Source organism: Cololabis saira, chromosome 7, assembly GCF_033807715.1.
Source record: "Cololabis saira isolate AMF1-May2022 chromosome 7, fColSai1.1, whole genome shotgun sequence".
Classification (NCBI taxonomy): domain Eukaryota; kingdom Metazoa; phylum Chordata; class Actinopteri; order Beloniformes; family Belonidae; genus Cololabis; species Cololabis saira.
Window position 1 is genome coordinate 15,390,539 of NC_084593.1, and position 16,547 is coordinate 15,407,085.

The 16,547-nt window shown below is 35.9% G+C and overlaps 1 protein-coding gene across 1 annotated transcript; it reads right to left on the reverse strand.

Annotated features, from left to right (window-relative positions):
* Positions 1-4,394: 4,394 nt before the first annotated feature.
* On the reverse strand, positions 4,395-11,641 carry cxcl14 (chemokine (C-X-C motif) ligand 14). The gene is made up of 4 exons (XM_061724871.1): positions 11,325-11,641; positions 9,695-9,800; positions 6,296-6,409; positions 4,395-5,574 (listed from the first exon to the last, which is right to left on the reverse strand). The coding sequence occupies exons 1-4, from the start codon at positions 11,386-11,388 to the stop codon at positions 5,559-5,561; spliced, it is 300 nt and encodes a 99-aa protein (XP_061580855.1). The 5' UTR covers positions 11,389-11,641; the 3' UTR covers positions 4,395-5,558.
* Positions 11,642-16,547: the final 4,906 nt, after the last annotated feature.

Consider the following 16,547-nt stretch of genomic DNA (forward strand, 5'->3'; position numbering starts at 1 on the left):
CATTACATTTAAGACAAGACTCAAAAACAACAGTTTTCACCTGTTTCAAGTAGATTTTCACTTGAAATAAGTGGAAAAATCTGCCAGTGGAAGATGTTTTTGCTTGTAATGAGAAGATAAATCTTGTCCCACTGGCAGATTTTTCTACTTATTTCAAGTGAAAATTTACTTGAAACAGGTGAACATGGTCAAATAACAAGTTATTTTTCTGGTAATGACTCTTGTTTTAAGTGTAATGAGATTTTTTGACTAAAAATGAGACATTTTAACTAGAAATAAGACAAATATTTCTTTTTTTTGAGTTTTTGCAGTGAGTGAGACTGCATTTGAAAAAGTTCAAATTTTCTTGACCACACAGATAAGCTACATAGACTTCTGTGATGAGTATTTGCTGGACGTGTTGATTGATACTCTAGTTAAGTTCTGTGACTCGTAACCTTGCCATACCTTAGCTTCGACTGAATTGACGCAACTGGTTACAAGTCTGACTTGTAATAGTTGGTCATTTATTCATAGAATGGTACAATACCTTTCTTTTAATTATACATTCATACATTTTAATTAAAGGTGAATAACAAAGGAATAACTATGTTACACCTGTTTCAACAGAGGTGTATAATCCAGGTGACATAAAATAAAAATCCAGTCCAGCAGTTGTTCCAACCAATCACTAAACCAGCTCCTCTGCAGGTAAATGGTAGGTCGTTAGTGAAAACCCCTGTTCTAAATGTACAGGCTGATCCAGAAATATGGCAGCTTTTTTACTGGATTATACACCTCTTGAATGTGCTTTAAGGTTTTTTTTTACAAAATCAAAAATAGTTTTGAATCAATCTTAAAGATAAGATAAGATAATCCTTTATTACTCCCTCAATGGAGAAACTCACATGTTAGCAGCAGTACACATAACACACACATGCAGGGAAGGGGGTAAAAAAGTAAAAAGTAAAAAATATATATAATTACAAGATATAGACAGTATATACATTGCGATGGAAATAAAAGTAGTGCGAAGGAAAAAAAAATGTGTGAGGTAGACAGACAGATATTGCATAGATATTGCACATATGGTTATTGCACATTTTGTTATTGCACATGTTATTATATAAATTATTAAATAAATTATATATAAATTAAGACCAATTTTGAAATGGGGTCAGTCTCAAAGCACCATTAGTCAAATAATTTTCTTTACATTAAGCTGATATTTGCTCATTAAAACATATACCTGTGGATCAGCCAGTACATTTAAAACAGGTGTTTTCACTAACAACCTACCATCTACCTGCAGAGGAGCTGGTTTAGTGATGGTTGGAACAAATGCTGGACAAGATTTTTACTTTATGGCACCTGGATTATACACTGCTTTTCAAATTATACTAACATCTCTAGGCCGGATTATCCATAATATGGATGGATGGATGGCTGGTTCAGTGTATTATTAGTTATATATGTATAATATAATAATATATTAATAACACTATAATTGTACTAATACACTATAATAGCACTAATAATACCTAATAATACCATACATTAGTAATATATTTTCAGTCACTGCTATCATTATAATAATGCTACTAATTTTGATATCAATAATAAATTCCCAGTCCTATGGTCTGCAGCATTAGGTGAGCCTTAAGTCGTTTTTTAAAAGTTAATTCCCTGTTCCCCACCTTCACATCAGCTCATTCAGTAGGCCTGTTTGATTGTTTAGTCATATGCTGTAATAGTTTTGCATGTAGTCCTCAGACAGGCCATATATGATGGAAATGATGATAGTTAACATGTGGTGTTACATTGGCAAGTGAGTTACATTCTGATTGGAGCATGATGGCGTTTGTAGACTCATGTCTATCTGTGGTGTTACTCTTAGTTGGTTGCTTGTCTTACATTTATTTGTAGTATGAGTGTTGACTATGTACTTCAGCAATATGTTCATGTAAATCTATGGTCTTTATAACCATAGTAAATTTCCCTTTTCTTTACCGTAATGATGGGTGGAGGGGGGACCTTCAAGTGTGGTCACCCTGGGGAACCAAACTGAGTTAATCCGGGTCTGCATACCATGATACAGTCTAAACACATTTCAGATTCAGATTCAGATTCAGATTCAGACAACTTTATTAATCATCATCATCATCATCATCATCATCATCATCATCATCATCATTATCATCATCATCATTATCATTTATTTAACTCACGACCATGATCACATGCTATGGAGCATAAGTATACAAACGATTGTACATTTATAGCAAGTGGCGAGCTGTACATGTTCAATTCAAATACTCAATCTAGCAAAATAAATATAATTTGAACAGAGGAAGGACCTTCTTCAAAAAGGCGCCTAATTTATAAATAAAATTTAACTTGTACCATGATACAGTCTAAACACATTTCAGATTCAGATTCAGATTCAGATTCAGATTCAGGCGACTTTATCAATCCCTTTGGGAGGTTCCCTCAGGGAAACTGACATCTCCATCTCACTCACACAGCACTGTCATTTACAAATCAAACACCCAAAAGCCAAAACCCCATATAAAGATAAAAAGATAATACATTTAAAGATAAATATAAAAATAAAAGTAAAAGGTAAAAACACAAATACAAATAGTAAGTTTGTTTTGTGTCTGTGAAGCATCTTTGAGATCTTTTAAAAGCGCTATATAAATAAAATTGATGATGATTATTATTATTATTAAAGTGCAGTGCCATAAAAATAATTATAAGGATAGAAAAAGTGTTGTGTAATATTGCACAAAGTTATTGCGTCCTGGTTATTGCACAGTCCAGTTTGTTGTTGGTCAGATCCCAAGACACTGCTAAGCTATTACTCCAAAGTAAAATACTCAAAAGTGTGCAGCCTTTCATATCTAGATCACTATCTTCATCTGTGGTTTCCATGGAGATACTGAATATTTGATTTCCTGACAGTGACAGTTCATACCAGCGAGCGCAAAAGGATTGGGGGCATGTTCTACTTAAGACATAGTAATGTAATAAATGTCTAAAGCATCCGTCTAGATGGTGTAATGCAAGTATAGTGAATACTATCTTTAGAAACATATTTTGTCAGTTAAAAAGAATAAAATCCTGAGGTTTGCATGTTGTAAACCAATTTTCCTTATGGCGTGGCCTGGAGTAGTTGTCTGCATTTTATTTCCTTCCAGTGTATCACTTCTCAAATAGCTTCCTATATCCGTCTATATGAGCTCTTTATTGTATCTATAAAACATAAACTGTGTGTCTGCACTGGTATAGCAAACTTTAAACAATAAGTGATTAAATTCCCTTTCTTTTTTGTACTTCCAAGATAATTTAGTGCCACCTAATGGGCCTTTTGTTGTACAGCACTGTGCTGTAAACACAGTTAGTATATAGTGCCGCCTGGTGGTAATCTTTATTATTGCACTGAACAGTGAACGGCTTTAATCCTGATCCTCTTCTAATTTTACTTTTGCAACTTTTTCATTTCTATGTTGTTTCAAATACACTATTAATTAATTCAAACAAAATCAAACACAAACACGAGCTGCACTATATATACTTTATTGCTGTTTTCATTGTTTTACACTTGATGGAATATCTAGCTGTGTGTTTGGTGGGCCAGTCCGAACACACACCCTCAAAAATATATAAAATATCTGTTACTGAACAAAGGTTTAAATAACGCAAAAGAAAAAAAAACAACCTATAATGCAGTAATACAATATGCATGATATTACAAAGTCATAATTCATTCTCACTAACATACAGTACCAGCCACTTCAACATGATAACAATGTCTCTATATATGGGTTTTCATATACAAAACATGAATAACACATTCTTCAAGACGATGTGATCATTTTGTATATATGTAGATACATATTTGTGTGTGTGATTTGTTTGCAACAAACACCCAAGAGTCATTAAAGTACATTAACAGCATACAAATTAATGAGACAAAAGAGAATGTTGTTCAGGAGAATGACTGGAGGAGAGATCTTCAGAGAGCAGAATAACCTAACATTTATATATATATATATATATATATATATATATATATATATATATATATATATATACATACATATATATATATATATACACACATACATACACATACATATATATATATATATATATATATATATATATATATATATATATATATATATATATATATATATATATATATATATATATATATATATATATATATATATATATATATATCAACAAATCATATCAAACAAACCAACTAAAACATATAAAGGTGTCATCTGTGTTGCCAAAATGTAATATGGCTCTTTCCTCTGTACTGTTCGCTCAACATTTGTCCAAAAAACATTAAAAACAGAGTCACATTATTGCACTATCAAGTGATTTACTTTTTCTTCTTGTCTTTTTTTAAATGACCAATCACTATAGTTTGTGTTACTGTCGTGTCTTTCTAAAGCTCTCCTCTTCATTCACAACAGAAAATATTCCTCATGAAAGGTACAATGTCTGAGTGAAACTTTTTAAAACTCAAATGGCCCTTTAGACCCATTAAAATATCAAAGTACTTATTTCAGACTTTAAATCTTCAAGGGTAAAAACTGATTCTTGATGCTATAAACAGACAGATTTTGAAAACTGCAAAGAGATACCAAATTGCATTACACATTGCTTCAATACACTATTTTATGTGAAAAAAAATTTAACGTTTGACTACTGGAAGCATAAAACAGAGGGCCGTCTTCTTTGTAAATTGAATAATCAAGCTTTTGCATTAACTCACTTAAGTACACCGTGATGTGTGTAGCAATGGCACAAATGATTTATTTTTATAGTTTAATGTCTGTTAAATCGATGCCCTGCAGGTTAAAAGAGGTAATATTTTCCAAAGAGGTTGTTGTAAGGTATTGTGCTTATTTGACACATATATGTAGCATGGTCTTGCTAAATACACACACATACACACTCAGGTGCACACACAGACAGACAAACACCCAGTGATAAATCTCTTCAGTCTGTATGATTGACAGCAATACCTGTATGAAATTTAACTGCATGCTGACTTTCGTCTACCAATCTCATCGCATTTCAGCGATGAGCTCTATGGTATGAACCAGATTGTACAAATATACGTTTCCTGGTGAATGCAGAGCTTTGTCTTTTTCATCATGATCTCTTATGCAGTCTTTATTTTTTGCAGAATTTTAGGAGGCAAAGAAAAAAATAAGTCCCTTTTAAATAACACCCAAATAAGTCTGCAACAGTTTGAAGACAGATGGTCGAGTCTCCTCCTCTACTTGTCAGATATAACTACAGATGTGAAGACTGGAAATGTGAGTGATGAAACTAGATCGATGGCCGACTAAAAAAAAGAAAAAAGCCCACCAGATTATGTACAAACTACATATAATTTGACAGAATTCAGGCAGAAAAGAAGGGAGAAGTACAGCTTCCCATTTGATTACATCTTGCACTTCGAAAAGCAGTCCTGGTGATGTTGTCATCCTTTCTTTTTCTTTTTTTCTTCTTTTGTCTGACTCACTCGATCCCTTTGTTGTGGACAGATTCTAGGCTTCGTAGACCCTGTGGATAAAATCAAAGACAAAGTTAATTCCTCTATGATCTGAGACATTTTTTTTCCTTCAAAGTAAACTCTGATTTATTAGGAGGAAGTCAGGTTCTTTGTTGTGTAAATGATCTTTGTACAAATTACTAATCTTGAACATTTTATGCATTACTTCTGACATCAGATAAGACGTTCTCATTGTGAAGGGAAGGTCAAAGGAGCAATTAAAGAAAAGAATGTGAAATGTCCCTTGACACGAAGAAAGAAAAAAGGTTGGTTCATGTGTGTGTGCTTTGAAAGGTTAATGAGTATTATGCAATCGTCAAGTTGAAGTTTTATTTCTTTGTAGATAGCAAACAAGAAATGAAAAATGTCATTGTACTGCCTTTCAACATAGCCTGCTATTTACACCTGTCTCCAAGTCTTTATGCCGAGCTAAAACTGTTAAGCTGTTTAATGTTAAGCTATTTTTGCATCCTCCAAAAAATTTTGAACTACTCCTTTACCACAATAAAAGAAAATCTTCATTTGTTTTTTTACCTTTTGTTGAATACTAACTGTTATGGGATAAACTCACTATTTTATGCTTAAATAGCCATTAATTTGTAAACAAATACCTGTAAATGTCCTTTTTAGACTCATATTAGCTCAAATTTCTTGCTCCCCACAATTAAATAACACAACCCTGTAAAATTCAGTTTGACTGCAGAACTGTTGTCTATTGTGTAACATCATTACCTGTGCTTGTCCTTCCAGATGCGAAACCACTTGACCAGATTCTTGGTGCTCTGAAGTTTGGGATGAAGACAGTACTCCTGCCCCTTGAACCGGGACACATTCTCCATCGTCACGCTAAGAGGAGGAGAAGAGACGAGACTGGTGAGGACAGAACAACTGCAAACATCTGGCGAGTGGAATACAGCGGTCAGGAGTTGTGTGTTTAGCCTTTGCCTGGCTTGGACACCACAGTGAGTGGGGTCTCATGGTCAGAGCACATTATTATTCTAATGAAGTGTTAAAACGGATCGTTTTTTTAGCGCAGGTTGCAGGGCTTCATCCTTTTAGCTTCCTACCTGCCCTCATGGCACAGATATATCTACTGAAACTCTACTAAAATCAGAAAAGCGGGTCAAGAAGTCAAGCATTTCCCACTCAAAACCCGTGAAGCGAATGTCGTAAAATGGTCACTCAGAAAAATATGAGAACAGCACTGTTAGATTTCAGCTCCCGCAGTGAAACCATGTGGCAGTTAAACTGTTTTATAGGTATGAGCAAAAGGAGACTGGGATCAGCTGCAGGAGCCAGCACTTCAGTGGAGCTGAATAGAGATAAAGACACTATTTCAAACCGTATGAGAGCCGGTCAAAGTGCTCCGAAGGGGGAACTGATCAAACTGCACCACGGTTGACGGGACAGCTGACAAGTTTTTGCCCCGAATTTGAGCTTCAATTCTTTCGCCACAGCCAATATGAATCACAAAGTTGAACGCTCTCGCGATTGAAAAGATCAGCCTGGACAGCTGTGTCAACGTCTTGGCAAGAAGGCAATATTGTTGAGCTGCCACTTAAAAATGTAGCATCCAGGCTCACTGAATCGCGCCTGTCTGTGACCCCTCTGCTTGAGGTAACAGCAGAGACAATCAGTCTGCATGTGGCATATTCATTTCCAACAAGAAAATGAAGGAGGGTATAAAAAGGAGGGGTGGAGGGGCCTCTCCATCCACTGACACACTCAAAGCCTCGGCAGGCTATGAATGCAAAATGACTGAAAGACAAAATGGCTCGACTCTTGCAGTCGGTCCCTATAATGATTCGATTAAAGGGTTCTGCATCTATTTTCCTCGCCATTCAGTTGTCACTTTCTTTGACTATTAATTAGAAGACTATGTTTTTTACTTTTTCTTTCTTTTGATTAGGAGTACCTGGGGTTTCGTTTTGTGTATGCATGCGCGCCAATGGACTCGCGTCTGAAAGCTGCTCAGCAGGGGTGAAATTTAACCTCATTACTCTGTTCATTTGGTTCCTGCTCATTGTCATTCACCTGAGCAGCTCGAGCCACTGCCGATGAAAAAAAAATAAAAAAATCCAGAATGATAAGAACAAGAGGAGGGGGAAGAAGATGAAGCGTAAAAAAAAAATGAAGTAGAAAAAGCTAGAAGAAGAAGAAGGAAAATAAGAGCAAACGGGAGAAAGGAGAAGAAACAAGGTGGAACTGGGGAAATTGTGGCTCCTTGCTTGTGTGCATTTGTGCTTTGGAGTCGCCGCTCAGAATGCCAAACTGAGAGCCATGAGCCAAACATCCAGAGAGGCGACTCTCATAGTCATTTCTCTCCCGCTCTCATTCTTTTCGGGGCTTTCCAGAGCCTGCTGAGGCTCATTTTTCACTGGGCTCCAATGGCTGGTGGCCCCCATCTCATGCTAACAGAGCGGCATTGAATGATGACTGTGTGGCAGGTAGCACACACGCACAAATGACCTGAGAGCTGACGACCGCTTCTGACTCGGTTTGTTTGTTTTTTGAAAGCACACTTGATTTCCCAACACTGCTCAGTCAAAAAAAAAGGAAAAGAAAAGTGAAGGACAGTTTTATAACTTCAGACATTAAAACATGTTTTGTCTTTATTTTCTATTTAATTTCCTAACATTGAACTATTTATGTCTTCATTACACTCAACAGGCAATGTGACGCTTTAAAACAATTGAATATGGTGTTAGGTGACAGTCATGAGCCCTTTAAGCCCTGCCTGGTCTCAGGCTTATGTTCTTATATGGCATTTGCCCCCCTGTACCGGGGGCTCCATGGTTTAAACTAAACAGAATCATTTTTATCCCCAGATGAAAAGTCATCATACATTAAATAATGAATAATTCTACATTAAATGCTTGCTTTGCATACTCAGATATTCAAACACAGCCCATTTTTTTCATTAGAGTTCCAGCTTTTCTCTTGAAAACTGATCTATACAACCTTACAACAATAAGTAAATTCATTTATCTCTCTCCTTTTTGTTTATACTCCAAAATAAAGCTTTTAAAGGGATTTAAATAGGGTTTAGGTTCAGTTTGCTCGTGCTGAACACATGCAGATCCTCATGCAGTGCTCCATGCTGATCACACGCTGTGATCAGTGTGTGACTATGACTTGGCAGCAGGTGGCAGCAGAGTTTGTGCCTCCAACACTAAACCGACTCCCCACGGGATGATGTAACATGCCCATCTGTTGTAAATATATGCTATACAGAAATATATGTGATACCTGAAAAGGACCACACATGCCTAAAGTTGAGGTTACATCTCAAAGGTAGAGTGCGTCTCTGTCGGCACAGGACGCGGGTTTATTACAAGCCTGTGTAGAAATCTGCAGAATTGGAGAACCTGCTATCAACAGGGAGGACCCTGCTGTGCTCCGTGAAGGTCCAAATTGCACATAATAGCTGTCTGTGTGCCTGAGCTGTGATTTCACATGTTAAAGGATACATGGCAGAGAGCCCATGGGCAGATGGATCAAACAGACAGCCCAGAATTCAAGGTAAGACCTGTGAATGCAGCCATGAGCAGCGGAGCAGCAGCTCTGCAACAAGTGACAATTAGCTTCTGTAATGCACACAAGTTTTATACTTAAGCTTTATACTTATACATTAAGTGGCAATGCTTCCATCGATCACCAGTAACATGATGCTGAAAGCACGTGAACGTTCTGGAAAATTTCCCTTCTCTCCTCCCCCATCTTTCCAATTTAAAAAGCCACACCTTCTGGGGATGGGGTGTAATTAAATCCTTGTCACACTTTTCCGCTGCCTTAAGGGGTTTCAGCACAGATGATGGTGTGTTTTCACCTTTTTTTTCTTTTTCTCATTTTGAGAACGGCTAAGGCACCACTACAGGTAGACGTGTACAGATCACCTGCGGATTGTGTGACTTGTATTCACACCGGGAGAGGCACAAGATAAATAAGAAGATTCAATAAAGCAGATGACAGGCGTACAGGGAGGGGACTCAAGGCAAAGAAAACTGAAAAAAGGTGGACACCAATATATAAAAGGCAAAAAAAAAGAAGGCAGAAACAAATACTGTATGAGGAAGCAGAATACATGACAAATGAAGTGGCAGAATGACAAGGAATGGAAGTGTGACTCACAATATCATCTTCTCTTGGCAGTAGGGGTGTTTGGGTTTGATCTCCACCTTCTGTACATCCTTGTATCTGATCTTTGGTCCTTTTCTAGTGCACCTGCACTTGTACCCTGTTAACAAATGATTCACTCATGTTAATCTTCTATTCTTGTTAGTCCAAAGCAGTGATGTCATGACCCTGTTGTGTAGGGGATTAGAAAATAATCACAATGATACTCAGAATTACTTCAAAGACACTGACAACAAAGTCGATTCTTTGTGATTTGACAGCTAACAGGCAGGCGGCTAAGTTACCAGTTAAGTTTTTTAAAATATATATCAGCAACGCTTGGCTGATACATCAGTTCAGCTTGAGTCAGAAAAAAATTCTAAATATATTCTTCTCAGTAATACAATAGAACCCAGCTAGTAATGCTAAAATGGACATTTTTGAGTTCTCGCTGTGTGCAAAACAGTTTAAGGAAATGATTCACTGTGTTATTCATTAAGTTTGGGTGATTTCATATTGAAAGGCTTCAATTGTGCTTAACTACTGTACGAAACCCACTTTTCATGCCTGTTTTTGTTTCTAAAAGACACACTGAACAGATTATGCACCGGCATATGTTGTATCTATATACATTCATCAGTGTCCACACACCATCATTTACAGGTTTCAGCTCTAAGCAGGGCAAATTAGATCGGCTGGGGCATATATCTGTCATGCCATACAGAGTCCAAGGTTTCCTCCATCCATCTCCTGCTATCTGTGCTGACCTCTGGTCACTAAATCTGTCGCTAGCCCCCCAGTGGGGCAGTTACTGAGCACAGACACGCTGGTCAACAAAGGCCAATAAAACAGGAAACTCTACTGTGCAATCATATTATAATATTGAACAAAGAGAAACAGCTTCAACACTTAGATGAGCAGACAGAAGCACATGTTTACATTTCTCTGAAAATAAAGGCTTCTCTACATCTACTGTTCTTCTGACCCCTAGAAAAAGATAACTATCAACCACCTCAGAAAACTATCAAGGAACAGGTTTAAAAAAAAGCATAAAAAGACGACCTCCTGAGTAAACATCAACAAGAGTTTATAAAACATTAATGACAACAAATATTCCAGAAAATCCTTCCCTAAAATAATTCTATAATTGTAATTATGCAGCAGTCATATCAGTATGATAATGTCTTTGGTCAATAGAGATAAACACCCCCCCCTCCCTCTTTTTTTCCCAAAAAAAAATGCAGAGAAAAGGCTCCCCTCTTAAAAAAAGTATAATCTTAATAATTTACTGGACTTTACTTATTTTGACTTGCTAATAAATAAGTCAGTGTTTTGAAATCAGGTTTTGCTGATGCCAGTGTGAAGTTGGGAAGTCTGCGGGGACACGAGCTTGTGCTGAGGATTTGGATGATCTTTCACTGTTCCCATTTACTTCAAGCAAACTATTGAGAAGAAGACTGGGATTTTGCATTTAATTCCTCTGCCATTCCCAACACAGTAAACCCAACCTGCGATTAGACAACCCTTACAGCCTCCATTTATGGTTTGTTACATAATCAATCATCATCATCACCAAAACCTCGGCGAAACAACTTAAATGAATAAACAAAAACTACAAAAAAACAATGAGCAAATACAACTTTACCTTCTGTGTTCAGGAAGTATAAGGACACCACTAACAAAAGCAGTACCGCCGTGCACCGACCCATGTCTTCACACAAAAGATGTGTTGTTTTTCTTTTTTTTTCTGTCTTTCTTTATTAAGTTTCAAAAGAAAAAAAAAATCCTATCCCTCAATGGTCTTTGAGAAAAAAATCACACAAAGAGTATCTCTTGTGGATGAAATCCTCCTGCAGTGGCTGCTGGATGTCCAAAGTGCGTCCCCGGCTCTGAAGCGCTGAACTCCGTGTGCGCGTCCCTGCGCTTTAACGAGACTCCAGTCAGTCCAGGTCCCTGTCGCTCTGCAAAGAGGCAGCAGCTTTAAAACGCTGCCCGCGGCTCCAGCTCATTAATATGCAGGACCAGGCAGCGAATCACACACTTGTGGCCCGCGAGGGAGAAGTGGAGAACCCGGGAGAAGGAGGGAGAGAAGGAAAAACACTAAATACATACATTGTTCCCTGGAACGGAGGGAGAACGCATGCTCAGGACACTTTATGTCAGTCCAAACAAAGTTTAAAGTGTGATTGTATTACAGACACAGTTTACAAAGCTTTTAGCATGGAATATAGATTATGTACCACTTTTTTTTTTTTTTTTAGTTTAGTTTATTGGTCCTTACGGAAGCGTAATGCTGCCACCACAAAAAAAAATATCAGTATATAGTGATAATTTATTGTTCTAACAATAAACTTTTCACGTTATAACATGATAAATAGTATATTGTTCTAACAATAAAATATCACGTTATAACGTGATAAATAGTATATGTTCTAAAAATAAATTATCACGTTATAACGTGATAAGTTTGTATATTGTAATAACGTGAAAAAAATCACGTTATAACGTGAAATGTTTATTGTTCTAACAATAAACTTTTTACGTTATAATGTGATAATATATTGTTCTAACAATAAACTTTTTATGTTATAATGTGATAATATATTGTTCTAACAATAAACGTTTCACGTTATAACGTGATACTGATATTTTTTTATTTTTCTGGGGTGGCAGCATTACGCTTCCGTAGGTCCTTTCAATTTCCACAACACAAATAACCCAGAGTACAAGTGTAAATCGTCAGTGTAATACAAAAAAATATATAATTTTTGGTGTATATATATATATATATATGTATATAAAATGTTAACTAAAAACCAAGGACTAAAAGGTGTAGACTGAAGCCTAAGCTTATGACACCTACCCTTTTCACAAAAAAAGTTAGCTTTTATAAACTAGTGCATTTAGGATTTAGTGAATGAAACAAAATACATAAATAAATCCATGTGAGAAGTTGCCCGAGTATAAACAAAATAACAACACAAACATACAGAATATTCCACATGTCATTACTAAATATCATTCCATACAGTATACTGTATATATATATATATATATATATATATATATATATATATATATATATATATATATATATTTATATATATATATATATATATATATATATAAGCACATACATACACATACACATACCTACAGATATACTGTACATACATACACACAGTAGTAGAGTCACAGTTTGTTAAATAAATGGTCTAAATAGACTTTATTGAACAAATAAGAACACTCTGAGAGGCTTATTGCAAACTCCGTATGAATGCAGGGAAAACAAATACACTGCTGTCAAAAAGAAAGAAAGAAAAAGCACAAATCACTTTTCAGTGAGCCTTTTAACTGAAATGTTTCAGTTATAATTTGAAAATGAGCATAGCATTAAAACTTCACAGGTGACATTCGCAGGTAATACAGTACAATTTTTCAGTTTCTCATGTTCATCAGATGAGTTTGTGGCTGGTCTGACTACTTTGCATGGTTATTTTTAGAAAACTTTTAAACAAAACACTAAGCAAAAGATGGAAGCAGTTGGTTAATGCACTGAACTATTAGAACCTAGTAAAACCTATAACCTTCAGCATGTGCTTTCTTCTTTTTCGTTTTGTTTGGCAGCTGGAAATGAAGTGAAAGCGTAGCTGAGAATTAAACTTGAAATTTCGACTTACAAAAGTCTGCATATTCAATTCAATTCAAAATATTTTATTTATATACAGTACACTCTGTATATACTGATATGTATATAATTGTTTTATCTTATTGATTTAAATATATTCATTAAAAAAAGAAGATCAACAAATCATAACATTACAAGGTAAAACAACCTTAATGACACATTATGGCAATTTCAGTACTAAGAACAGTTGAAAAGGTTGTTTGTATTTTCCCCATTTTTTTCTTTCTTTCTTTAAAAAAGGACCCAAAAGAAAGAAAGACATTCAAACACAAGAAATTATTATTTTTTTTAAATCACAAGGAACACCAATGTAATCATTTCTAACCTCTTCTTTTTGCTGATATAATATTAGCTCTGCATAATCAACATGGTGTGCTACATGTGTGAGTTTATGTTGTACATTTTGTATCCACTGTTATCATCATAAAACACTAGTTTTAATGCCAGTTGCTTTCAAGTCATTTACATTTTATGAAATATTTACATCACTGGATTTCAATCTCCTTTCTGTTCTCTGGACATGAATAATTGCAGTCATTGTATCTGGGCTTGCCATTAGCCTGAACCTTTGGCCTGTAAAAGATAGCCCTGAGAAGGAGGGCTGAATACTCCCACCTGGGACGCCCATAACCACGGGATCATGGAGTGCCCACCCCACGTCATCAGGGATTTGTCTGTGTGTGATTTTGCTCTGCTGTCTTGCAGTGGTGTTCACCTTATGGCCCAGAACACTGATGCAATCAGCTCCTGTAATCACTCAAACCAGCGGCCCTGACATGTCTGCCTGTCTGCACCGCCGAGCTTTGTGTGCATGTGCATCCTCACGTTCACATATCCATGTTTGTAGTTTTTTGTTCAAATTAAATGTATATCTGTAATGGCACTGAAATCAGCTTTTTGACAGTTCTTTGTTCCTGGGCAACATTAGGATGAGATGCAAGCATCAGCTGCAGTAAACCGTGACAGATCAAGATGCACAAGAACCCTGCAGGACGTGAGACCATCTCAAGTGTTTTTGATGTGAGAATGAAAGTCATCGGTGAACTATGTTCCATCTTCTGCTAAATTGACTGATAATGAGTTGGACATCCGTTGTCTTCACCCATTAGATCACTTTGGCTTCGCTCAGAACAAATGATAGGAATTGAAGGCAGTTGTTCAATACAAAGGAACGCAGCCAAAATGAATCTGTCTTGAATAGTTAATGAAGTTTATATCATTTGTCGCTCTCAGTTAGTTAAAGACAGCAGAGATCTTTAGAGTTTATTTTATGTTCACTAACCAGAGTGGCTTTATGGACTCTAAGCATATCTTGGCAGTTTATCTATTTCTTAACGCACACAAAAATGAATACAAACAGTTTTGTGCCAGAAAATCCAGTTGGTAGACTTGGACCAAGATTTTTAGCATATGCTACTCAGACGTTGCTGCCTATTTTGTGAGTAAATAATTAGTTGTGACAGCTGGAAACCCTTAAGACAGTTTTTGCTAACTCTTTCTTCTGTCAGATCTAAGTCCACAGCTCATCAGCAAAACTCAAGAGTTACACAAAGAACATCCATGCCGGTCAACATACTCAGAATATATTTTACATAAAATCTGGTGTTCCTGTGTTAACTTTCTTAAACAAATAAATATATTTGACCGACCAAATAAGTTTAAATCTTGGAAGACAGCAATATTTTGGCCCTAACTGATGCAGCAAGGGACTTTTCCTTCCCCTTCCTGTGGTTGTGGAAAAATTGTTGCCATGTTTGGTCTGCATGAAGCAGTCAAAACAACTAGGGAGATTGCTGAAACTACTACTAAAACTGGGTTAAGAACTCACACCATCATTAAAAACAGGAAGGATAGAGGTGATATATATATATATATATATATATATATATATATATATATATATATATATATATATATATATATATATATATATATATATATAAATATGTATGTACACAGTGCAGATTAATAAATAACTATTGCTACAAGGTGCAGGTCAGATATGAATGAATGACAATATATATCATGGACAGATGAGATGTGATTATATGGTTTACACAGATTTGAATGACAGTATATACATGGGTGATTGCAGCATTCACATGAGTGTGGAAGTATTTACAGCAGTGGAGGAGGTAGTAATAATAATAATATTATTAATAATAATATTCAGAACAAAATGGTTAAATTTGTTGGCAACCATAAAGGATTGGTTCTGGAGCAATGGTAGAAGAGCCCAGATGTGCCAAGTGTGAGAGTTATAGATGCATCAGGGTATGAAGCTGAATAAAGTAATGCAGCCATAATGCATAGTTCCTACTCTGCCGAGGTGTGGAGGCAGTATCAGGATCTGGAGCGGCTTCAAGTGATCAGATCTAGATCCCAAAAATTAAGTCAGCTGACATCCTGAACAAACTGAATATTTTTTTTTCCTTCCAAGATGACAATTGTCATAAACGACTACAGAAAAAACAAAATTGATTTACTGCATTAGTCCAAGTACATTATTCCAACTGAAATTGTAGGTTTAAAATGCCTGTAAAATCCAACTGAAGCAGAGCTACACAAAAACGTCTCACAGTCAGACTAAAACAATGAGTTAATGTGGCTGAAGCTGAGCCTTTCTCTGGCCTACATGCTCAGCACATGCTTCATGGGTCCAACGCCGGGTTTTGACCAAGATGTGCTGGAAGAAAAACCAATAAAAACCAATTCAGAGAAAAAATAAATGAACAAAAGTGTACAGGATGTAAAAAACACACAGAGCTGTAGATCTGTCCAATTAACCATTTGCCATTTTCCCATTTTCAGAATGCTATTTATTTGAACAATTTGTTGAACTCTGGCTGAGACTTCTTTCTTGGTCTCAAATCATTATTTACGGAAAACAATTTAAATGATATATTCGTTGTTGCATAATGCTTTGAAAAGGTGGTTGAAGATGTAAAGCGTAAACCTTTATATATATATATATATATATATATATATATATATATATATATATATATATATATATATATATATATATATATATATATATATATAAAGGTTTACAGGGAAAGTGTAATGTTTCCTTAAAAGGCTGATAAGGCAGTGGGTGAAATGCAGTGGGGATGTTTAGTTTGGTGTATCGTAAAACTGTGAAAAAAGGCAATGAGGGACAAGTGAACAGAGAGAGAA